This window comes from Scyliorhinus torazame, chromosome 12 (genome assembly GCF_047496885.1).
Source record: "Scyliorhinus torazame isolate Kashiwa2021f chromosome 12, sScyTor2.1, whole genome shotgun sequence".
Classification (NCBI taxonomy): domain Eukaryota; kingdom Metazoa; phylum Chordata; class Chondrichthyes; order Carcharhiniformes; family Scyliorhinidae; genus Scyliorhinus; species Scyliorhinus torazame.
In genome coordinates, this window is record NC_092718.1 from 179,279,639 (window position 1) to 179,306,280 (window position 26,642).

The 26,642-nt window shown below is 49.1% G+C and overlaps 1 protein-coding gene across 9 annotated transcripts in view; it reads right to left on the reverse strand.

Moving 5' to 3' along the window:
• The window catches only part of auts2a (activator of transcription and developmental regulator AUTS2 a), a 1,550,343-nt gene that overhangs the window by 829,499 nt on the left and 694,202 nt on the right, over window positions 1–26,642 (reverse strand). For all 9 annotated transcript variants that reach the window (XM_072469456.1, XM_072469459.1, XM_072469461.1 and 6 more), the window contains one exon: window positions 19,519–19,554. In XM_072469456.1, coding sequence (XP_072325557.1) covers window positions 19,519–19,554 — 36 coding nt within the window. The remainder of the gene's footprint in view (window positions 1–19,518; window positions 19,555–26,642) is intronic.

Below are 26,642 nucleotides of genomic sequence, written 5' to 3' on the forward strand. Positions count from 1 at the left end.
ATACTACGCCCAGTGGGTCCCAAACTATGCGGACAAGGCCTGCCCACTCATACAGTCCACACACTTTCCCCTGGCGGCCGAGGCACAACAGGCCTTCGCCCGTATCAGTGCCGATATCGCCAAGCCCGGGATGCACGCAGTAGACGAGACACTGCCCTCTAAGTAGAGAGCGACGCATCAGACGTCACCCTAGCCGCCACCCTCAATCAGGCAGGCAGACCCGTGGCATTCTTCTCCCTCACACTTCATGCCTCAGAAATCCGGCATTCATCTGACGAAAAAGAGGCCCAAGCTATTCTTGAGGCTGTGCGGCATTGGAGGCATTACCTGGCCGGCAGGAAATTCACCCTCCTCACTGACCAACGGTCGGTAGCATTCATGTTCAATAACACACAGCGGGGCAAGATCAAAAACGATAAAATCTTGGTGGAGGATCGAGCTCTCCACCTATAATTACGAGATTTTGTATCGCCCCGGCAAACTGAACAAGCCCCCAGACGCCCTATCCCAAGGTACATGTGCCAGCGCACAAGTAGACCGACTCCGGGCCCTGCACGACAGCCTTTGTCACCCGGGAGTCGTACCATTTTGTCAAGGCTCACAATATGCTCTACTCCGTCGAGGAAGTACGGACAATCACCAGGGACTGCCAGGTTTGTGCAGAGTGCAAGCCACACTTCTACCGGCCGGACCGTGCGCGTCTGGTGAAGGCCTCCCGCCCCTTTGAATGCCTCAGCGTGGATTTCAAAGAGCCCCTCCCCTCCACCAACCGAAACACATATATTCTCAGTGTGGTCGATGAGTACTCCCGATTCCCCTTCGCCATCCCAAGCCCCGATATGACGTCTGTCACTGTCATCAAAGCCCTAAACACTATCTTCACTCTGTTCGGTTTCCCCACCTACGTCCACAGTGACAGGGGATCCTCATTCATGAGCGGTGAGCTGCGCCAGTTCCTGCTCAGCAGGGGTATCGCCTACAGCAGGACGACCAGCTATAAGCCCTGGGGAAACGGGCAAGTAGAGAGGGAGAACGGGACAGTGTGGAGGGTCGTCCAACTGGCCCTACGGTCCAGGAACCTCCCAGCCTCGCGCTGGCAGGAGGTCCTCCCTGATGCACTCCTCTCCATTCGGTCACTGTTGTGCACCGCCACTACCAACACACCCCATAAACGTCTTTTTTGCCTTCCCCAGGAAGTCCACATCCAGGGTGTCGCTCCCGACTTGGCTCGCACTCCAGGACCAGTCCTTCTCCATATGCATGTCCGACTCCACAAGGCGGACCCGTTGGTGGAGAGGGTGCAATTGCTCCATGCAAACCCCCAGTATGCCTACGTGGCGTACCCCGACGGCCACCAGGATACTGTCTCTCTCAGGGACCTGGCAACAGCAGGTTCCACACACACACCCCCCTCTGGCCCGGCGTCACACTCCCCTCCCCAATCGCTCCCAGCATTAACCCCACCAGGACCATTCCTCCTTCCCCTGCCCACGCCCGAGGATGAAGAGGATTTTGGCACGCTCCCGGAGTCACCGAACATCGGGCCAGCATCAACATCGCCGCCACCACTACATCTCTCCCAGCGAACATCAAGGCACCAGACTGGTTAAACCTCTATCTGGTCCACCGGACTTCAAAAGACATTTTTGTTCTGCTCAAATACTGTAAATATAGATTCATTGCTGTATATTCTTCTCCACCACCCCCGCCGGACTCAATTTTAACAGGGGGTGAATGTGGTAAACCACTGTTGCACCTATATTAGGTGATGTAAGGTAGGACCTGTACTACAGGTTCGCCAGTAGTCCCTGCCTGCTGGCTCCGCCCAGTAGATGGAGTATAAATATGCATGTCCTCCATTCAGCATCCATTTCGCCAGCTGCTGTGAGAGGCCACACATATCAGAGCAATAAAGCCTCAGTTGTATCCAACTCTAGTCTTTGTTCAATTGAACGGGCCTCAGGTTGGCAAACAATCCACCCAATTTCACCGCTCCAGGTGCTGCATAATAAAGATAAAAACTCAATAAGGCAGATTTCCTAAAATCTACAGCCGTTCAGGAAGAAAATCCACCTTCTTGGAGGTAGACAATAAGGCATTCCAGGTTTCCTCCCGAGTAACAACATCTATATTACACATACATTGCCATTCTTTTGTTCTTGCTGTGTGCAGTGATCATGAATTTCCTATCACCCCCGAGGCCGAAGCATCATTTTTTTTCTGTAGTGGGGAACGAAATTCGTCGGCAAGAGCGGCTCCTCAGAGATCGGAGTGCTCTTTTGAAAGATTGTCCTGATAGCCCCTACTCATGAACAATGTCACCCCCCCCCCCCCCCCAGACCTGGGCAACATCCCCAACCCTCAACCCCCGAGGGGCAACCGCCACCCCATCACTAAAGGTTAGCGTGAACCCCTCCGCAGGCATGAGGGTGAGCCTGCTCCACATCATCCATCCTTGTGGGCATCGGGGAATCACCCCCCCACCCCCACCCCCAAGTGAACATACCCTGCTATGGGGTCACAAAGCACCCCCTCGCCTTCAGAGCAACCCCTTCAGCCCCCTTCCTTTCAGTCCCTCACCCTTCGTACCCCTCTTCACCCCCCTTTCATGAAGATGACCCACCTCAGGCCTCACCTCTCGGCAGTGCCAACCTGGCAAGAAGTGGGCCCTGAGGGGGGCCAACCTGGTAAGGCCTTTGGCACCCTGGCAGTGCCAACGGGTGCCAGGTTGGCACTGCAAGGGTGCACAGTTGCTAAGTTGGCACTGCCAGGGCACTGCCCTGTCCCTGCCCACCCCAAGGGCTCCAATGGCCTCCAAGCCCACTAACCCCCTGCTCCCCGCGTGGCCATTGCGTCTGGTATCTGCGTGGGGAAACCAGTAGTAATCCACATGCTAGTGAGGCCTCGCCTTGCGGCAAGTAACTCCCGGGATCTGGGGAATGCTGCCTCAAACTGGCTGTGCATATTTAGATGAGTCTAATTGGTCATTTCAATATGATTAGCTGGATCACGCCCTTGCAGATCGCGCTGGGCATAGCGAGTCGGGTGACTCGCGCTCAGCTCGGCATGCAACCCGTTTTGGGTCTCTCCTGCAATGCACCCAGCAAAACGGGATCAGCGGCGGGTGCAACACGGTGGGAAAATTGTGCCCCACGTGTATTGTATGAATGGTGTGGCCTTGGAAAATAGGTTGAGCTTGAAGTTTAGAGTTTTCATTGAACGGTGAACACAGCAAGCAACATTCAACACAAGTGTCGGCCTTCATGCCCCAGCTGTTCAGCTTTATAGCCACTCAGACGTTTGACATTAACATGGCAGACTAACTGCACATCCCACAGGTGAAGTTAAGTTTGAGTCCGGGATGTACCTCTCCTTCAACACTCAATGATTTTTCACCTTTCAGTCCCTGGAGTGCTGTCATTGGATGACCTTGATTTCGATCTGAATGATACTTCCTCAAACACTGACAGGTGGCTGAAAAGCTGCATCCCCCTCCTCAGTTACAGCAACCCAAACAAAGAGAGTAGCCAACTACCAACAAACACAGCACAATTCTGTAAGTTTTAGCTGGGGCGAGGATTGATCCCTGTATTCAGTGGATCAGGAACCGCGTGTTAACCGTTCAATAAAGGGCCATCCTTAGTACTTGGTATTGAGTGACACTTACGTCGAACAAATGGCATGGAAAGTTTCCAAATGATCACTTTTATTTTGAAATGACGGAATAGAGAAATCTCTAGCTTGGGATCAGTCCCAAAATTCATTTGTCCAAAATATGTTTTTAATAAATCTTTGTACGCATTTTGTTAAAAAATAACTAGCAAAGCACAGCTGCTTTTTATTTTTTCCATGTACGTTAATAAGAGAATGTGCATTGTGTTGTAAATCGGCTGATCGCCAAAGTAACTTATCCTTCATTGCAAAAAGATTTCTTAACTGCTTCCAACAATGTGCAAAACCAGAATGGAGTTTTTCCGAAATGGTATCAGAGGTTATTTTTTTGAAATGGGAACAATAGGTTGGTTGACATGTTGGTATTTCTCATACAGCGACCGAGAAATACAATACTTTCTTTGTGTAATAGGGCAATCCTGGTGGGGGTAGGGGGAGGAAAATTCAGCCACAATTGAGAGAGACTAGACTGAAGTGCTCTGGATAGTTTTCAACAGATGCCAGTGAGAATTAGTTCGCTCAAAACCAATTTATCAAGACCAGTTTGAACCCAGTTATAGAACTGAAATAGTTTAAACTCCTACAAAATTCCATTTCCATTGTGTGTACATGAACATAGAACATAAGTGCAGAAGGAGGCCATTCGGCCCATCGGGTCTGCACCGACCCACTTAAGCCCTCACTTCCAATCTATCCCCGTAACCGAAAATGCCCTCTTAACCTTTTTGGACACTAAGGGTAATTTAGCATGGCCAATCCACCTACCCTGCACATCTTTGGACTATGGGAGGAAACGGAGCACCCGGAGGAAACCCACGCAGACACGGAGGAAACCCACGCAGACACAGGGCGAACGTGCTGACTCTGCACAGACAGTGACCCAAGCCGGAATTCGAACCTGGGACCTTGGAGCTGTAAGCAACCATGCTAATCACTGTGCTACCCTGATGCCCAGGGGACCCACCACCTGGAGGTTCCCCTCCAAGTCACTCACCATCCTGGATTGGAAATATTTCACCGTTCCTTCACTGTCACTGGGGCAACATCCTGGAACACCCTCCCTAACAGCACAGTGGGTGTAACTACACACCAAGAAGGCAGCTCACCACCACCTTCTGTAGGGCAACTAGGGATGACAAATAATTTTTTTTTCTTCCCACAATCTCCCCCCCTCCCTCCACACCCTCCCCCTCCCTCCCTCCCTCCACACTCTCCCCCTCCCTGCACACACTCCTCCCTCCCTCCCTCCCTCCACACCCTCCCCCTCCCTCCCTCCCTCCACACTCTCCCCCTCCCTGCACACACTCCTCCCTCCCTCCCTCCACACTCTCCCCACTCCCTCCCTCCACACTCTCCCCACCCTTCCTCACTCCCCCCACACTCGCCACCTCCCTCCACACTCTCCCCTCCTCCCTCCACACTCTCCCTTCCTCTCTCCACTCTCCCCCTCCGCTCTCCCCCTCCTCCCTCCACTCTCCCCCTCCTCCCTCCACACTCTCCCCTCCTGCCTCCACACTCTCCCCCTCCACCCTCCACACTCTCCCTCCCACTCCCTCCACACTCTCCCACCCCCTCCCTCCACACTCCCCCTCACCCTCCCTCCACGCTCTCCCTCCCCCACCCTCCATGCTCTCCCTCCCCCACCCTCCACGCTCTCCCTCCCCTCCCTCCACACTCCCCCTCCCTCCACACTCCCCCTCCCTCCACACTCTCCCCTCCTGCCTCCACACTCTCCCCCTCCACCCTCCACACTCTCTCCCCCTCCTCCCTCCACTCTCCCCCTCCTCCCTGCACATTCCCCCCCTCCTCCCACCACATTCGCCCCCTCCTCCCACCACACTCTCCCCCTCCTCCCTCCACACTCTCCCCCTCCTCCCACCACACTCTCCCCCTCCTCCCTCCACACTCTCCCCCTCCTCCCTCCACACTCTCCCTCCCTCCACACTCTCCCTCCGCTCTCTATCCACACTCACCCTCCCCCTCCCACCACACTCTCCATCCCCCACACTCTCCCTACGCCTCCCTCCACATTCTCGCTCCCCTCCCTCCACATTCTCCCTCCCCCTCCCTCCACATTCTCCCTCCCCTCCCACCACACTCTCCCCCTCCTCCCACCACACTCTCCCCCTCCTCCCTCCACACTGTCCCCCTCCCTCCACACTCCCCCTCCCCCTCCATCCACACTCTCCCTCCCCCTCCCTCCACATTCTCCCTCCCCTCCCTCCACACTCTCCCTCCCCTCCCTCCACACTCTCCCTACCCCTCCCTCCCTCCACACTCTCCCTCCCCCTCCCTCCCTCCACACTCTCCCTCCCCCTCCCTCCCTCCACACTCTCCCTCCCCCTCCCTCCCTCCCCCTCTCCTTCCACACTCTTCCCCCCCCTGTCCACACCCTCCCTCCCACTCCCTCCACACTCTCCCACCCCCTCCCTCCACACTCTCCCTCACCCTCCCTCCACGCTCTCCCTCCCCCACCCTCCATGCTCTCCCTCCCCCACCCTCCACGCTCTCCCTCCCCTCCCTCCACACTCCCCCTCCCTCCACACTCCCCCTCCCTCCACGCTCTCCCTCCTCCTCCCTCCATGCTCTCCGCCCCCCTCCCTCCCCCTCCCTCCACACTGTCCCTCCCCCTCCCTCCACACTCTCCCTCCCTCCACACTCCCCCTCCCTCCACGCTCTCCCTCCCCCTCCCTCCACACTCTCCCTCCCTTCCCTCCACACTCTCCCTCTCCGCTCCCTCCACGCTCTCCCTCCCCCCTCCCTCCACACTCCCCCTCCCTCCACACTCTCCCCTCCTGCCTCCACACTCTCCCCCTCCACCCTCCACACTCTCTCCCCCTCCTCCCTCCACTCTCCCCCTCCTCCCTGCACATTCCCCCCCTCCTCCCACCACATTCGCCCCCTCCTCCCACCACACTCTCCCCCTCCTCCCTCCACACTCTCCCCCTCCTCCCACCACACTCTCCCCCTCCTCCCTCCACACTCTCCCCCTCCTCCCTCCACACTCTCCCTCCCTCCACACTCTCCCTCCGCTCTCTATCCACACTCACCCTCCCCCTCCCACCACACTCTCCATCCCCCACACTCTCCCTACGCCTCCCTCCACATTCTCCCTCCCCTCCCTCCACATTCTCCCTCCCCCTCCCTCCACATTCTCCCTCCCCTCCCTGCACATTCTCCCCCTCCTCCCACCACACTCTCCCCCTCCTCCCTCCACACTGTCCCCCTCCCTCCACACTCCCCCTCCCCCTCCATCCACACTCTCCCTCCCCCTCCCTCCACATTCTCCCTCCCCTCCCTCCACACTCTCCCTCCCCTCCCTCCACACTCTCCCTACCCCTCCATCCCTCCACACTCTCCCTCCCCCTCCCTCCCTCCACACTCTCCCTCCCCCTCCCTCCCTCCCCCTCCCTCCCTCCCCATCTCCCTCCACACTCTTCCCCCCCCTGTCCAAACTCTCCCTCCCACTCCCTCCACACTCTCCCACCCCCTCCCTCCACACTCTCCCTCACCCTCCCTCCACGCTCTCCCTCCCCCACCCTCCATGCTCTCCCTCCCCCACCCTCCACGCTCTCCCTCCCCTCCCTCCACACTCCCCCTCCCTCCACACTCCCCCTCCCTCCACGCTCTCCCTCCTCCTCCCTCCACGCTCTCCCTCCCCTCCCTCCCCCTCCCTCCACACTCTCCCTCCCCCTCCCTCCACACTCTCCCTCCCTCCACACTCCCCCTCCCTCCACGCTCTCCCTCCCCCTCCCTCCACACTCTCCCTCCCCTCCCTCCACACTCTCCCTCTCCGCTCCCTCCACGCTCTCCCTCCCCCCTCCCTCCACACTCCCCCTCCCTCCATGCTCTCCCTCCCCTCACTCCACGCTCTCCCTCCCCTCCCTCCACGCTCTCCCTCCCCTCCCTCCACGCTCTCCCTCCCCTCCCTCCACACTCTCCCTCCCCCTCCCTCCACACTCTCCTTCCCTCCCTCCACTTATCTCCACGCTCTCCCTCCCCCTCACTCCACGCTCTCCCTCCCCTCCCTCCACACTCTCCCTCCCCCTCCCTCCATGCTCTCCCTCTCCGCCCCCTCCACACTCTCCCACACCCTCCCTCCACACTCTCCCTCCCCCTCCCTCCACACTCTCCCTCCCTCCACACTCTCCCTCCACCTCCCTCCACGCTCTCCCTCCCCCTCCCTCCACACTCTCCCTCCCCCTCCCTCCACACTCTCCCTCCCCCTCCCTCCACACTCTCCCTCCCCCTCCCTCCACACTCTCCGTCCCCCTCCCTCCACACTCTCCCTCCCCTCCCTCCCCCGCTCTCCATGCTCTCCCTCCCTGCACACTCTCCCTCCACACTCTCCCTCCACCTCTCCCTCCCCTCCCTCCACACTCTCCCTCCCCCTCCCTCCACACTCTCCCCATCCTCTCTCCACACTCTCCCTCCTCCTCCCTCCACACTCTTCCCCCCCCCGTCCACACTCTCCCTCCCACTCCCTCCACACTCTCCCACCCCCTCCCTCCACACTCTCCCTCACCCTCCCTCCACGCTCTCCCTCCCCCACCCTCCATGCTCTCCCTCCCCCACCCTCCACGCTCTCCCTCCCCTCCCTCCACACTCCCCCTCCCTCCACACTCCCCCTCCCTCCACGCTCTCCCTCCTCCTCCCTCCACGCTCTCCCTCCCCCTCCCTCCCCCTCCCTCCACACTCTCCCTCCCCCTCCCTCCACACTCTCCCTCCCTCCACACTCCCCCTCCCTCCACGCTCTCCCTCCCCCTCCCTCCACACTCTCCCTCCCCCTCCCTCCACACTCTCCCTCTCCGCTCCCTCCACGCTCTCCCTCCCCCCTCCCTCCACACTCCCCCTCCCTCCATGCTCTCCCTCCCCTCACTCCACGCTCTCCCTCCCCTCCCTCCACGCTCTCCCTCCCCTCCCTCCACACTCTCCCTCCCCCTCCCTCCACACTCTCCTTCCCTCCCTCCACTTATCTCCACGCTCTCCCTCACCCTCACTCCACGCTCTCCCTCCCCTCCCTCCACACTCTCCCTCCCCCTCCCTCCACGCTCTCCCTCTCCGCCCCCTCCACACTCTCCCACCCCCTCCCTCCACACTCTCCCTCCCCCTCCCTCCACACTCTCCCTCCCTCCACGCTCTCCCTCCCCCTCCCTCCACGCTCTCCCTCCCCCTCCCTCCACACTCTCCCTCCCCCTCCCTCCACACTCTCCGTCCCCCTCCCTCCACACTCTCCCTCCCCTCCCTCCCCCGCTCTCCATGCTCTCCCTCCCTGCACACTCTCCCTCCACACTCTCCCTCCACCTCTCCCTCCACCTCTCCCTCCCCTCCCTCCACACTCTCCCTCCCCCTCCCTCCACACTCTCCCCATCCTCTCTCCACACTCTCCCTCCTCCTCCCTCCACACTCTCCTTCCCCCTCCCTCCACACTCTCCTTCCCCCTCCCTCCACACTCTCCTTCCCCCTCCCTCCACACTCTCCTTCCCCCCCCTCCACCCTCGCCTTCCCCCCCTCCACACTCGCCCTCCCCCTCCACACTCGCCCTCCCCCTCCACACTCGCCCTCCCCCTCCACACTCGCCCTCCCCCTCCACACTCGCCCTCCCCCTCCACACTCGCCCTCCCCTCCACACTCGCCCTCCACACTCGCCCTCCCCCTCCACACTCGCCCTCCACACTTGCCCTCCCCCTCCACACTCGCCCTTCCCCCTCCACACTCGCCCTCCCCCTCCACGCTCTCCCTCCCCCTCCAATCTCTCCCTCCCCCTCCACACTCTCCCTCCCCCCTCCCTCCACACTCGCCCTTGCCCTCCACACTCTCCCTCCCCCTCCACACTCTCCCTCCCTCCCTCCCCTCCACACTCGGGGATGGGCAATAAATGCAGGCCTAAGCAACGATGCCCACATCCCATGAATGAATTTTTTTAAAAGGCTACATGCAATGCTGGAAAAAGCACACCGTGGAATTAGAGTGGCGTTCATAAGTGTTTTGACCGAGTTCAAAGTTTGATATTCACTATTTGTTTACAATGCTGAGCAGCAAGTAACTCTGCATTGGCGCACACTCGGTCAACAAATCAAGGGTAGTGCCGGATTGAACCAGAAATTTGATTGCCTCATGCCACCTCTTACTTCTTAATGGTATCCTTCATTGAATTCCAGCTGTCCAAAGCACAGCAAGCTTTGCAGAACATAGAGAAGGTGATTACAAAGGGGCATGATTTTTCTGCACACCCAGTTGGGAATAGGGCGAAGTGAACTGCAATATTTAACATTCATTCTTAAAATTTGCTGATAAATTAAATCACAGGCTAATGTTGGGCTTTTCAGGTCGGAACATTTAATGTTAACCCAAGTGCACGTTCTCACGTCAACACCATGAATCCGATATCTGGATTCTTGATGATGATAAGCATAGGTGTGTGCAAATATTTCAATGTGCTTCGATGTACTGTAGTAGCAAAGCAAATGTGATGGGTCTAAAAATCTATTGGGGTCGTGCAAACCACCCTCATGTAATTGTCGGATAGAAGGTGGAATGTAAGATTTTGCATTGTACATCTAAGTTAATGGCCGGAATTCTCCGAGCCTCCACGCTGAAATCGCGCTCGCCGCGCGGGTGAAGAATGGGTGTCAGACCCACGATCGGTCTGACGCCGCTCCCGCGATTCTCCGGGGACCGGAGGATCGCTGCCAATTGCGCGCGCGCGGTCGACGTGGCGCCCGTTGGGGGCCATTGAAAGAGGCTCCCGCGGCGATTCTCCGCGGCCGCCCTGATGGGGGGGGGCGGGGGGATCTGTTTCCAGCAAGGGGGGGGGGGCCTCCAGGACAGCTGCTAGGCTCGCGATCGGGGGGGCCTATATTATCGGGGCCGACCCGCAGTGTGGGTCCGCCATGTTGCACGGGGCCGCCACTGCAGGCGGCCGCCGCGCACATGCGCTGACTCGCGGCCGTAAATGCAGGGCCCCGTATCGGCAGCTGGAGCTGCGAGGAGCACTCCTCGCTAGTCCCCTGCAAAACGGAGAATCACTCTGGACTTTCTTCAGGAAAGTTCAGAGTGATTTGCGTCAGTTTTCTTGCGGGCATGGGGACATAGCCCCATTATCAGAGAATTCCACCCAATGTTTCTGAGGAAGAGGAGGTGGAGGTGGAGGGCACACAAAGCTCAAGCTCACTAGATGACTAAAGTTACAGAGATTAAAATGCAATGGAAAAGGATGGCTTATGACATATATTGAGTTCATATATGGAGAACCAAACTGTATACAAAAAAACCGGAAAAATGAAAGAGGAAAGTGAAGGGTGTGTATGAAAATAGATTAAATGACAGCATAAAAGAGAACCCCAAAGTATATAAGGAGCAAAAGAGTGGCCAAAAGAGGTTGGGGTCATTTAGGGACCAAAATGAAGACCTTCATATGGAGACAAGAGGGGATGGCTGATGTACTGAATGAGTACTTTACATCAACAAAGAAGCCAATGTAACCAATATCACAGCAAAGGAGGTGGTACTTGAGAAATTGGATAGCGGGCAGCACGGTGGCTAGCACTGCTGCCTACGGTGCTGAGGATCCGGGTTCATTCCCGGCCGTGGGTCAGTGTGTGGAGTTTGCACATTCTCCCCGTGTCTGCGTGGGTCTCACCCCCACAACCCAAAGATGTGCCGGTTAGGTGGATTGGCCACGCTAAATTGCCCCTTAACTGGAAAAAAATAATTGGGTATTCCAAATTTATAAAAAAGGAGATATTGGGTCGCATAAAAATAGATAGAGGAGTATTGAAAAGACTGCCAGCGCTCAAAGCAGAATAATCAACCAGCTGGGGATGGATGCCTCCTATGTTTCATGAGGGAGGGAAATGTGGAAATTGTGGAAGCTCTGGCCACAATCTTTCAATTGTTCTCAGATATGGAAGTGGCAACAGAGGACTGGCGGTTTGCAAATGTAAGCCCCTGTTCAATAATGGGAGAGGAATAAACACAACAACTAGAGGCTAGTCAGCCTGATTAAATTCTTCAATAAAGTAACAGATAAGGTTGATGAGGGGAGTGTGGTTGATGTATGTATGGATTTTCAAACAGCTGTTTGGCACAACAGACACGTTAGCAAAATTGAAGCCCATAGGAATTAAAGGCGCTGTGACTTACTTCGATCAGAAAGCAGAAAGTAATGGTCAGTCACTGCTTTTCTGACCTCAGGGATTAGTGTGGGAAATACTGCTCCTATTGATATATATTAAAGACATTACAGAAGACTGGTCATCATTTCAAAATGGCAGATAATGTCAAATGCGGAATTGTATTAAACAATGAAAGGAGAGGAACTGGTCTCAGGAGGATATAGACTGGTGGAAAAGGTAGATGCATGACAGATTATATTTGATCAGTGTAGTGATTCGCTTTGGGAGATATAAACTAAAGAGAGATCTGAGGATTTAGTATTTAAGGCTTTGTGGACAGCTGGGCAAGTTGAAAAGGCTGTTGAAAGGGTACACTGGGTCCATAAGACATAGGAGCAGAATTAAGCCACTTGGCCCATCGAGTCTACTCCGTCATTCAATCATGGCTGATATTTTCTCATCCCCATTCTCCTGCCTTCTCCCTATAACCCCTGATTCCCTTAACTTGGCTTTCGAAGCAGAGCATAGAATACAAAAACAAGGCAGTTATGCTGAACCTTTACAAAAAGCTGGTTAGGTCCCAACTGGAGTACTGCAGTGATTTCTGGACACCACGCTACAGGAACGAGGTCAAGGTCCCAGAGATTGTACAGCAGAGATTTATTGGAATAGTACTCGGGATGAAAGCTTTCAGATTGCAAGGAGAAATGAGAGAAATTGACTTTTTCTTCTTCATCCAGGAAGGATTAAAGGGAGATTTGGTGTTCAATATCTTAAAGGATTTTACAACACCAGGTTAAAGTCCAACAGGTTTGTTTCGGATCACTAGCTGTCGGAGTGCAGCTCCTTCCTCAGGCGATTCACCTGAGGAAGGAGCTGCGCTCTAAAAGCAAGTGATTCGAAACAAACATAATAACATAAGAACTAGGAGCAGCAGTCAGCGATCTGGCCCCTCGAGCCTGCTCCACCATTCAATGAGATCATGGCTGATCTTTTGTGGACTCAGCTCCACTTTCCAGCCCGAACACCATAACCCTTAATCCCTTTATTCTTCAAAAAACTATCTATCTTTATCTTAAAAACATTTAATGAAGGAGCCTCTACTGCTTCACTGGGCAAGGAATTCCATAGATTCACAACCCTTTGGGTGAAGAAGTTCCTCCTAAACTCAGTCCTAAATCTACTTCCCCTTATTTTGAGGCTATGCCCCCTAGTTCTGCTTTTACCCGCCAGTGGAAACAACCTGCCCACATCTATCCTATCTATTCCCTTCATAATTGTATATGTTTCTATTAGATCCCCCCTCATCCTTCTAAATTCCAACGAGTACAGTCTCAGTCTACTCAACCTCTCCTCGTAATCCAACCCCTTCAGCTCTGGGATTAACCTAGTGAATCTCCTCTGCACAACCTCCAGTGCCAGTACGTCCTTTCTCAAGTAAAGAGACCAAAACTGAGCACAAAACTCTCTCTAACACCTTATACTAACTAACACCTCACTAACACCTTATACAATTGCTGCATAACCTCCCTAGTCTTAAACTCCATCCCTCTAGCAATGAAGGACAAAATTCCATTTGCCTTCTTAATCACCTGTTGCACCTGTAAACCAACTTTTTGCGACTCATGCACTAGCACACCCAGGTCTCTCTGCACAGCAGCATGTTTTAATATTTTATCATTTAAATAATAATCCCTTTTGCTGTTATTCCTACCAAAATGGATAACCTCACATTTGTCAACCTTGTATTCCATCTGCCAGACCCTAGCCCATTCACTTAGCCTATCCAAATCCCTCTGCAGACTTCCAGTATCCTCTGCACTTTTTGCTTTACTACTCATCTTAGTGTCATCTGCAAACTTGGACACATTGCCCTTGGTCCCCAACTCTAAATCATCTATGTAAATTGTGAACAATTGTGGGCCCAACACTGAACCCTGAGGGACACCACTAGCTGTGGATTGCCAACCAGAGAAACACCCATTAATCCCCACTCTTTGTTTTCTATTAATTAACCAATCCTCTATCCATGCTACTACTTTCCCCTTAATGCCATGCATCTTTATCTTATGCAGCAACCTTTTGTGTGGCACCTTGTCAAAGGCTTTCTGGAAATCCAGATATACCACATCCATTGGCCCCCCGTTATCTACCGCACTGGTAATGTCCTCAAAAAATTCCACGAAATTAGTTAGGCACGACCTGCCCTTTATGAACCCATGCTGCACCTGCCCAATTGGACAATTTCCATCCAGATGTCTCTCTATTTCTTCCATAATGATCGATTCCAGCATCTTCCTTACTACCGAAGTTAAGCTCACTGGCCTATATTTACCCGCTTTCTGCCTACCTCCTTTTTTAAATAGTGGTGTCACGTTTGCTAATTTCCAATCCACCGGGACCACCCCAGAGTCTAGTGAATTTTGGTAAATTATCACTAGTGCATTTGCAATTTCCCTAGCCATCTCTTTTAGCACTCTGGGATGCATTCCATCAGGTCCAGGAGACTTGTCTACCTTTAGCCTCATTAGCTTGCCCATCACTACCTCCTTGGTGATAACAATCCTCTCAAGGTCCTCACCTGTCATAGCCTCATTTCCATCAGTCACTGGCATGTTATTTGTGTCTTCCACTGTGAAGACCGACCCAAAAAACCTGTTCAGTTCCTCAGCCATTTCCTCATCCCCCATTATTAAATCTCCCTTCTCATCCTCTAAAGGACCAATATTTACCTTAGCCACTCTTTTTTGTTTTATATATTTGTAGAAACTTTTACTATCTGTTTTTATATTCTGAGCAAGTTTACTCTTATAATCTATCTTACTCTTCTTTATAGCTTTTTTAGTAGCTTTCTGTTGCCCCCTAAGATTTCCCAGTTCACTAGTCTCCCACTAATCTTTGCTACTTTGTATGCTTTTTCCTTCAATTTGATATTCTCCCTTATTTCCTTAGATATCCACGGTCGATTTTCCCCCCTTCTACCGTCCTTCCTTTTTGTTGGTATAAACCTTTGCTGAGCACTGTGAAAAATCGCTTGGAAGGTTCCCCACTGTTCCTCAACTGTTTCACCATCAAGTCTTTGCTCCCAGTCTATCTTAGCTAGTTCTTCTCTCATCCCATTGTAATCTCCTTTGTTTACGCACAAAACACTAGTGCTTGATTTTACCTTCTCACCCTCCATCTGTATTTTAAATTCCACCATATTGTGATCGCTCCTTCCGAGAGGATCCCTAACTATGAGATCCTGAATCAATCCTGTCTCATTACACAGGACCAGATCTAGGACCGCTTGTTCCCTCGTAGGTTCCATAACATACTGTTCTAGGAAACTATCGCGGATACATTCTATAAACTGCTCCTCAAGACTGCCTTGACCGACCTGGTTAAACCAATTGACATGTAGATTAAAATCCCCCATGATAACTGCTGTACCATTTCTACATGCATCAGTTATTTCTTTGTTTATTGCCTGCCCCACCATAATGTTACTATTTGGTGGCCTATAGACTACTCCTATCAGTGATTCTTTCGCCTTACTATTCCTGATTTCCACCCAAATGGATTCAACCTTATCCTCCATAGCACCGATGTCATCCCTTACTATTGCCCGGATGTCATCTTTAATTAACAGAGCTACACCAACTCCCTTACCATCCACTCTGTCCTTCTGAATAGTTTGATACCCTCGGATATTTAACTCCCAGTCATGACCATCCTTTAACCATGTTTCAGTAATGGCCACTAAATCATAGTCATTCACGATAATTTGCACCATCAACTCATTTACCTTATTCCGAATACTACGGGCATTCAGGTAAAGTACACTTATGTTGTTTTTTTAACCTCTGTTCTGAATCGTAACACCTCGATCAGTAATCTCTCCTAAATTATATTTCCTCTTAACTTTTCTCCTAATTTTCCTTGTCGTTGAACCCATATCTTCATGTAACAACCTGCCGCGTCGCTTACCATTAATGTTTTTACTTCCAGTTTTATTCCTTTTAGTATTCCTGGTCCTATTCACTGAGCTCCCCTCAGTCACTGTACCTTGTACTGTCACCCTTTTTGATTTTTGACTATGGCTTCTCTGCCTTACACTTTCCCCCTTACTGCCTTTTGTTTCTGTCCCTGTTTTACTACCTTCGAACCTCCTGCATCGGTTCCCATCCCCCTGCCACATTAGTTTAAACTCTCCCCAATAGCTCTAGCAAACACCCTCCCCTAGGACATCGGTTCCAGTCCTGCCCAGGTTCAGACCGTCCGGTTTGTACAGGTCCCACCTCCCCGAGAACCGGTTCCAATGCCCCAGGAATTTGAATCCCTCCCTCTTGCACCATTTCCCGAGCCACGCATTCATCCTATCTATCCTGACATTCCTACTCTGACTAGCTCATGGCACTGGTAGCAATCCTGAGATTACTACCTTTGAGGTCCTACTTTTTAGTTTAACTCCTATCTCCCTGAATTCAGCTTGTAGGACCTCGTGCCGTTTTTTACCTATATCGTTGGTGCCTATGTGCACCACGACAGCTGGCTGTTCAGCCTCCCCCCCCCAGAATGTCCTGCAGCCGCTCCAAGACATCCTTGACCCTTGCACCAGGGAGGCAACATACCATCCTGGAGTCTCAATTGCATCTGCAGAACCACCTGTCTATTCCCCTTACGATTGAGTCCCCTATCACTATAGCCCTGCCATTCTTCTTGCTGCCCAGCTGCACAGCAGAGCCAGCCACGGTGTCATGAACCTGGCTGCTGCTGCCTTCCCCTGGTGAGCCATCTCCCTCAACAGTATACAAAGCGGTATATTTGTTTTACAGGGAGGTGACCACAGGGGACACCTGCACTGCCTTCCTACTCTTGCTCTGTCTTTTGGTCACCCATTTTCTATCTCCCTCAGTACCTTTCACCTGTGGTGTGACCAACTCGCTAAACATGCTATCCACGACCTCCTCAGCATCGCGGACGCTCCAAAGTGAGTCCATCCGCAGCTCCAGAGCTGTCAAGCGGTCTAACAGGAGCTTCAACTGGACACACGTCTTGCACGTGAAGGAGCCAGGGACAGTGGACGTGTCCCTGAGCTCCCACATCGCACACGAGGAGCATGACACGGGTCTGAGATCTGCTGCCATGTCTTAAACCTTCGGTTAACTTCAACAACTACAATTTCCCCCCCAAAAAAACAACGAAGAAAAAATAAATAAATATACCAATGAAAAGAAAAAGAAAACAGAAAAACTACTTACCAGCCACTTACCAGGGATAAAAAGCACTTCCTCCCCACCCAGCTTCGAATTCCCACCTAGATTCAAATTCCCAAACTCACTCTGGCTGTGTCTTCTCTGGCTCACTGGGAGAACTCACTGTTGGACTTTAATCTGGTGTTGTAAGACTTCTTACTGTGCCCACCCCAGTCCAACATCGGCATCTCCACATCTTAAAGGATTTTGATTGAGTCAACAAGGAGAAACTGTTTCCATTGGTAAAAGATTTGATAACTGTTGTGGGATATTGTCAGGAGATGTGGCTATGTTTTTAATGTACCACAGTGTAAAGGAAATGATAAACTTAACGTTTGGCTTATACCCTTTGAGTCTCAGTCTGCAGGGAGAGCTTGTCCAGAGAAGATCTGCCGCTGGATATATGTAGCCAGCCCTCACTAACGAACCCAAACTGAAGTGATAATCGATTTCTCTTGCAAGATATGTACTCTGTGTGTACTTAATACGAATACAAGGGTGAAGCAAAGACAACAGTAACCAGAGGTCACAGACTAAGGTATGGGCAAAAGAACCAGAGGTGACATGTGAAAACATACTTTGAAACAGAGAGCTGTTGTGATCTGAATGGACTCCTGAAATGGTGGTAGAAACAGATTCAATAATGAAGTTTGAAAGGAAAATGGAGGACTACCTGACAAGGAAAAATTTGCTGGACTATGAAGAAGAAGCAAGCGAGTGGGACTGATTGGATAGATCTTTCAAAGAGCCAGCAGCACAAACAGGATGGGCCCAGTGGTCTCTTCTGAGCTGCATCAATTTATCATTCCATCAACATTCACTTTAAATGACTGAAGGACTCGTTCTCAGACTTACCTTTAAAGGATTTGATGACCTGGTTTCATCGAAATGGCAAGGTCTTCAATAGTATTGATAGTAAAATTCGTCTGACTGTTTTCTTTTTTAAAAATCTTACAATTGACAAATCATGAGGATACATATAAAAGCAAACCTATAAATAAACCATTTGTCATCGTTGTCAATTGGCATTGGGATGACATTTGTGGATGAAATTCTGCATGTTAAAATGGAATATTAAACCATATTCCTGTAGCTTGTAACATAATGCAGTCTTCAATGCACACTCCAAAATCACAGAACTGCACTAACTACTGTTCCAAAAGCAATATCTTCTTTGATACACGCCATACATTTTAAGCTCTCAAATGTACCACTCCAGGTAACAAAGTTATTATTAAGGAACATTAGTTATATAGTTAATAACTCCACTAAATCATTTATTACAGCAAGAGATTGGCAAGTATTCCATAACAGTGTGTGGCTGTCAGAACAACAGTGATAACGACCATTGCTATTCTGTTCATTACTTTCCGTACAAATGGATTCCAGTGTTAATATAATGGCTCTTCCATTAACTTTATACGTTTATAATGATCTTTGGAGGTATAGTCGCCCCTTACCATTACATGCTCTAATATGCCATGACCTTTAATGTAGCACAAATTGTCTATGCACTCTATTAGAGAAATCTTCAATGTAACATACATTTTTGCATAGCTCCTCGAGACTGCGTTATCCAAAGGTTCACTGCATTTGCCTCATTTTGAGCATATTGTCAAGATTCCTTCTGCATGTTAAAAATTCCTACCCTCAGCCATATAGCGATAAGGAGAATACACTTTGAAATCAGAATCTAGCAGATACTTAAGAAACTGTACGCAGAATCAGAAGTGCTGACAGCCTTCAAAGTTGCAGTGGCATCTTTAGACAAGAGGTGTGATAATTTTGTTCACACTTTTGGCATGAAATAGTGTCAATGGCTGGTTGGCTGATTGTGAAATCTGGACTTTTCTGCACATTATTTAGTCTTATTGCATAATTATAATTATTAAACATTAGCAAATGACGCCCGAGCACCAAAGGAGTTGGCACACCCTGTCTCACCCATGTTGATCCATCTTCTCTGATTCGCACACCTGTCAAAAAAGGCTGCAGGCAAGTATAGGCTCGCTGTGCAGACTTTCCCCCTTAATACCACGATAGTCCTTTTAATCAACTCAGCATTGTCAGTTTTCTGAAGTACGTTAGTAGCATATGTTTCTTTTTTTTTATAAAGTCTGCTGAATAACAAATGGTCTGAATAACAAGAACAGACTTGGAGATCCAGAGCAATATACTCTGCATGTTAATGAGATTTATTCCAGAAATGACATTGATAGTTTCCATGTTGTTTGCCACTGGCTTCCCAATGGGGAGCAGTAAGTTAATACAATGACAATATAATTGCAATTCCTTCCTCATTAGGCAATGGATGCCTTGCATCCTTGCATGACCCTCAAGTTGGGCAGAGGCACTGAATTTACTGTCGTAGTCCCCAAGGACCCTTCCAATTCATTCACTTGTACCTGTTTTAATATCGAGCAACTGAAATGTAAAATGGCTTTAAAAACTGAAAAAATGTGTAATGATTGCACATTTGCATGTATACTCACAAAATAACCGGTTCCCAAAGTGGAATGAGCAGAGCTCTGCAATAGAACACAAGAGAAGAAAGGGAAATTAGTGATCATATTCCACATTATTCTATCCTCATGAGTTCATTAGCAACCCTCGTGTGCTTTCATCGTCGTAGTTTCAGCGTTGAGGGAGGGTTAGGGGGTGGGGGACCTTGTCAGCTGTTTTGCAACAAGCTTGTACGGTCTCATTTTCCTCTCACATCTCTCATCAGGATTGAGAGGTAACACTCTATTTACAGATCTCCACATCTCTGCTGCCACGGTAATTGCCAATTTATATGACAGGCAGCCGGGTAATGGTGGCATCTTTACCTTGCGCTGAGACTGAACAGACTAGTAACAGGTGACCTCTGTGGCTCTTGACATTCAGTGGCACGGTCTCGAGTTAGTGAGCCAAGGCTGCTGCGCTCTGCTGCCGTGGCTATGTTTAAAAAAAAAGCCCATCTTCAAAAGGGACCAAAGAAACTCACTGACTCTGTCGAGCATGACACAGTGGGTCAATGTATTCATGCAGGGTATTTCTGCTGTGCCAAACAAAAATGAGATCATTTTCAATCACATTAGCAAGATGTTTGAAAAGTAACACTTTATAGACACTTAAGGAACAATGGCAGCATTTTCTTGGACTAAAATAAGCGATAAATTTTGCAAAGCCGGTAATGTACATTTGGATTGCTGCAAAATAGCACGCATGTACAGTATTGCACAGAATAAGGAACGGCAATAATCTTTTCAGTCCCTCAAACCTGCCCCACAATTCACATAGTTTATTGTTGATCTGTCCTGCCTTGGGTCCTTAACCCTAAACATCCTTGCCTAACCGAAACCTACCAACATTTGTCTGGAAATTTTCAATTGACTGAGACTCAACTTTTTGGGGTGGAAAGTTCCAGATTAACACTAACCCCTGGTTGGAGATGTGATCCCGGTTGCTGAAACTAAGACAGAACAGCCAAGTCCCAACTATAAGGTTTATACACCTCCTTGTTCTGGACTGACCCACTGGGGGAAATATTTCTCTCTGTCTTACCAACTCCTTCAATCATCTCAAGCACTCAATTAGATCACCCCTTAATCTTATCTACTCAAGGGAATACAAGTCTAGCCCATGTCAAATTGAACCTTTGTAGCCCTGTATCATTCTGCTAAATCTGCAATCCATCTCTTCTGAGTCCAACGTATACTTTCTGAAGTATGATGGCAGAACTGAATGTAGCCTAAACCAGAGCCTTATACAACTGCAGTGTAACCTCGATTCTTTTATATTCCATCATCCTTGAGATGAAGGCAAAGATTCCATTTCACCTTTAAATTATTATTTCTTAATGGAAGCAGAAAATGCTGGAAACACTCAGCAGCTCAAGCAGCATCTGTGATAAGAGAAAGTTAACATTTGAAGTCAATGATTCTTAGGGTTGTGGTGCTCTTTGTGACTTTTATTATCAGGATGGATGTCATAGTGCTCACAAAGACCACAGAAGCTGAGTTCAATAACAAAGCTAACATTTATTACACTACTTATTAAAGCTCAACCACTTACTCCTATAGCAAGCAATAATCTAGTAATCTACAATCTACACTCTACTAAAACTAGTCTCTACACTTTATCTACAACTGTGCTCTGCTCTCTCTGGACCGCTCCTCTGCACTCTCTCCAGCCATCTCCCAGAAGCTTGAGAGTCAGTGTTTTTATAGTTCTGCATCTAGCTCCATCTAGTGGTCAATTATGATATTACATTAACCCTTTATATTCTAGACATTCTACATAATGTCACAAGGGTCATCAACTTGAAATGTTTACCCTATTCCACAAATGCTGCCTGACCTGCTGATTGCTTCCAGCATTTTATGTATTTTATTTCAGGAATCTAGTACCTGCAGAATTTTGCTTCTGCATTCATTCTCTCTGCTACCTCTACAGTTCAAAACTTTTCACTTTTCAATAAATACTCTAGTTTATTGCTATGAGGTCCAAAGTGGATGGCCTCTCCTATCCAGACATTGAACTCCATCTGCCACAGTTTTGCCCATTCACTGAACATAGCAACTTTCTGCTTCCACCTCCAATACTTATTGTGCCAATAAGGCTGAAGTTTATAGAAGTCGCTGGAATTAATGTTTGAAACGTGGATGTCCTGTTAATAATGCGATTTGCTAAGAAATTGCGTGAGGACAGGATTTTTCCAGTAATTAGTTTCGATAGTTTAGGCCAACAGTCTGACCTACAGAAATAGATGGAAATATCTTATTAAGAAAAAGGATTTAATCTGCTGTGGCTTGTTGAGGGTAGAAGGAACACTTTCATAACCCAAGCTAAATGTGGTTGGCTGAATTACAAAAATAATCCGTAAAATATTAACACCTTATGATACTTATACTTGGCAGTGAGCTAAGTTAATACCGGAATCATTTGATTACTGAAAGGATTCAAGTGAAGGGATAAAGCTGACACTTTAAAATATGTGTAAAGTTGTTCCATTTTTTTTTCCCTTTTAAAATTTTTTTTTCCAATTAAGGGCCAATTTAGCATGGCCAATCCACCTACCCTGCACATCTTTGGGCTGTGAGGGTGAGCCCCATGCAGACACGGCGAGAATGTTAAAGTTGTTCAATATGACTCAGACATTAAATTACTAAAATCTGGTGCTGTTGACACAAAAATATAATTTTCTGAAGGAATTTATCTTTGGCAAGTGGAAGTGGCAAACTGTGACTTTTAAAATGTTGCATAAATTTACAAGCAATTTCCCCCCTCATTCCTGTTACCAAGAATCCATAGAAACACCAGATAAAGCTTAACATTAAATATGGTGCAAATTCCACTGAATATTTAAGTGATAACAAGAGGATGCAGTTTTAAAATAATTAACACAAGAGTTTGTTTTAAAGCTGTGATTAGGTTACCCCTTGAAGTTTTTCCAGATGGTCTTAGTGGACCCATCCCTGAAGAACTGTCCAACTTTCATCATGAACGACCAATAATCTACCTTTCAACATGCTCAGATTTGTAGTTACCACAGAAACCTTCCACACCCTCAGATTTCCAGTCACCATAGAAAGCATCCTATCTGGTTGCATCACAGCCTGGTATGGCAACTGCTCAGCCCAAGACCGTAAAAAACTACAGAGAGTCGTGAACATAGCCCAGTCCATCACGCAAACTCGCATCCAATTCGCTGTCTACACCTCATAATGACTTGAGAAAGCGGGCAGCATAATCAAAAACCTCCTCCCACCCGGGTTATTCACTCTTCCAACTTCTTCCCGGTACCGGGCAGGAGATACAAAAGTCTGAGAACACATACTAACAGATTTTAAAAACAGCTTCTTCCCTGCTGTTACCAGACTCATGAATGACCCTCTTAGGGACTGACCTGATCGCTTCACACATCTTCTCTACTGAGTAGTACTGCGCTCTTGTTTGCATCACCCGGTGCCTGTGTCTCTGTATTTACATTGTTTATTTATGTATGCCCTATGTTTTTTTTCATGTATGTTATGTTCTGTCTGGACTGTACGCAGTCTTTTCACTGTACCTCGGTACACGTGATAATAAAACAAATACAACACAATACAGTTTAGTGTTGACTTAAGCCCATTGGTAGCACCATGTCCCAGTTAGTAGGTTATGTGCTCAGGAGCCTGCTCAAGGCCTATGTAGGAAATCTAGGCTAACACTTTGGTTTATTACTTGGAGTGAAGTAAAGTCACCATAGTCCCAGATGACCATAGGCTGCTTTCCCCTTTAAGTGAATCTTTCTGATGAAACATATCATCCCATGGTACTCTACAAAGAGACAGCGGTTAGCACTGTTGCCTCACAGTGTCAAGGATCTGGGTTCAATTCCAGCTTTGGGTGACTGTCAGTGTGGAGTTAGCACGTTCTCCCTGTGTCTGCGTGGTTTCCTCTGGATGTTCCGGTTTCCTTCCCCAGTCCAAAAATATGAAGGTTAGGTTATGGAGTTAAGGGGATAAGGCAGGGTGGGCAGGGAAGTGGATCTGGGTAGAGAGCTATTTCAGATAGTCGGTGCAGACCCGATGGGCCGAATGGTCTCCTTGTGCACTGTAAGGATTCTATGACTCTCTTAAGTTTCCTGACTAACATTTGTCCTTAATCAGCATGGTCAAATTCAAACTCATTTGTCATTCACCACGTTTGTTGTTTTTTGAGATCTTTTGTTGAATACATTGCTGACACATTGCACACACAAGAGAATAATGGACACACAGCTAATCCCACAATCCCTGTTCCCACTTCTGCAGCATGGGAAAGTGGGAATGAAACAACTTCCCTATTTAATCAACATATTATGCATTCAAGTAGGAAAACAAACTGAGTATTTCCAGCAATTCTGTTTTTATTTCAAATATCTCATCTCCCTTGAACAAACCAAACAGAGGAGCTTTGTAATTAATGGAACAGATAATGAATTGCAAGAGGTATTCAGAACATCATGAGAGGAACTTAAGCTCTCCCACAGGAACAGATAGCGAGGCATTGGGATGGAGGTGGGTTCCTTTAAATTTGGGGTGAAGATGGAATTCTATGGCCTTCCTGGCTCTGTCCAATAACATTGCAAGGGAAGGTCAAGGACAGCCTTCCCATCCACAACCAACTGAGGCCCCTCAGTGGCCAATTAAGGACCTCTTCCTGCCACATCTCATGGTCCTCACCATGTGAGGAGATTGTTCAGTAAAAGCTGACAGCCTCCCTGTGGACTTGGGCACAGGCCCTCTTGATCGGGCACCCAGTGACCCAGGATGACCTCCTTCCACCGGCAAGGTCTGTCCCCATGGAAACACTTCCACCTGCCCTCACCAGCACCTTCCCCTGCCCCATCCTCACCAACACCACAACCCACCAGCTCCCCCTCACTTGGGCCTACCTGACTGACCCCAGTGAGTTCAACCCCACTCACCTGGATTATGGGGTCTGCTCCTTGTTGCAGTTCCAGCTGGGTGTAGTCGCAGCAGTGGCCACCGCATCCAGTGACAGTGTTGAGACTGAAGAACCCTGGAGCCAGGATCTCGCCCCAGAAAGAGTCAGGAGCCCGACACCAGGTCGGTAACTGCCTGATGGGCACTGAATCAGGTTGAAGCTCCCGGAAACAGCCCAGATGGGGTTGCTCTCAAACTGCTGGCCTTGTCATTCGCTGCTGACATTAAACTAAGCCCACCCAGTTTAACATGAGACAAAAGCTGTGGAGGGACAATAAGTGAAGCCAACCAATGAATACAACTGGCTTCAAGATGACCACATCGATAATTTTGGAGACAAAGCTTGGGGTTGTTTGGCTTCTACCATGTGTTGTTTGGCCCACAATGGATACTTTCCAAATAGCAAATCCTCAGTAATATAGAAAAAGACCTGTTCAATCCAGCCAGCCAGATCAACAATCTCTCCCTCAATGTCAGCAAAACCAAAGAACTGGTCATTGACTTCAGGAAGCAAAGTACTGTACACACCACTCTGCATCAATGGTGCCGAGGTGGAGATGGTTGACAAGCTTCAAATTCCTAGGTGTGCACATCACCAACAATCTGTTCTGGTCCACCCACATAGACTCTATGATCAAGAAAGTACAACAGCGCCTATACATCCTTGAAGTGTAGAAGATTGTAGTTTAGTCGGGCAGCATGGTCGGCACGGGCTTGGAGGGCCGAAGGGCCTGTTCCTGTGCTGTACTTTTCTTTGTTCTTTGTTCTTTATCCTGAGGAAACTAAGGAAATTTGGCATGTCCAAATTGAATCTTACCAGATGCACCATAGAAAGCATCCAATCTGGCTGCATCACAGCTTGGTGTGGCAACTGCTCGGCCCAAGACCGTAAGAAACTACAGAGAAGTCGTGAACACCGCCCAGTCCATCGCACAAAACCACGTCCTATCCATTGACTCAGTCTACACCTCCTGCTGGCTTGGGAAAGCGGGCAGCATAATCAAAGACCCCTCCCACCCAGCTTATTCACTCTTCCAACTTCTTCCATCAGGCAGGAGATATAAAAGTCTGAGAACATGCACTAACAGGTTCAAAAATGGCTTGTTCCCTGCTGTTACCAGAGAGGGACTAAGACCCTCTCATATTCTGATCTGATCTCTTCACACGTCTTCTCTACTGAGTAGTACTACACTCCTGTATGCTTCAGTGTCTTTGTATTTGCATTGTGTATTTTATGTTTGCCACCTGTATTTTCTTTTCATGTATGGAATGATCATACAGTCTGAACTGTATGAAGAACAATATTTTTCACTGTACCTCGGTACACATGACAATAAACAAATCCAATCCAAACTAATTCACAGATTAAAATAATGTAATCAAAATCAACTCAGAAAGTGTTGTTATTTTTTTCAAGACAGTAATAAAACATCCAATTTGATAAATCCATCTGTGACACCACATAAACAGCAATCTTGAGTTATTCAATAATTAGATTTTAAAGAGACTGCACATTTTCAGTCAGTGGGAAGTATACTGTGTTGATGTGACTTTGACAACCCAGTATTAAGGTCTAAGTTATGCACCTGTAGAGAAATATAGCAAGGTGGAAGAAGTGAAATTTCTCCGCATAATTGGCTACTTCACCTGTGCGCAAGTCATACTCCAGTTACAGCGCACCTCAGTGCACTTTACAACCATAACAGAGGAGCACAGGTACATTAAACCTACTCCAATGCCATTATCATGGGTTTGGAAGGCACAATTTAGAGGAACAATAGGTCCATCTTTATATGCCACTAACTCCGACTTCACTTCAATTTTTAATCATTTCCATTGTAATGTTTTTTAGAATGAGCCCACATTTGGAACATTCCCAACAGCAACATTGCACACATTGCCACAGCATTGATTCACCATTCAATCCACAATATATTGGTGTCAGGTGGGCAGTCCGAGAGGCAACCATAAAAAGTACAACTTTCCTCCTCATCTTCCTTTCCAACATCCTTTACAGTTTTGTAATTCATTCACATTATGCAAATAATTTTTGCTAATTCACTGCTAAGGCCAGCATTCTTGCCATCCCGATGTAATTGATTGGCTTGTTTGGCCATTTCTGAGGGCAGTTAATAGGCAACAACATTTCTGTTAGTCTGGAG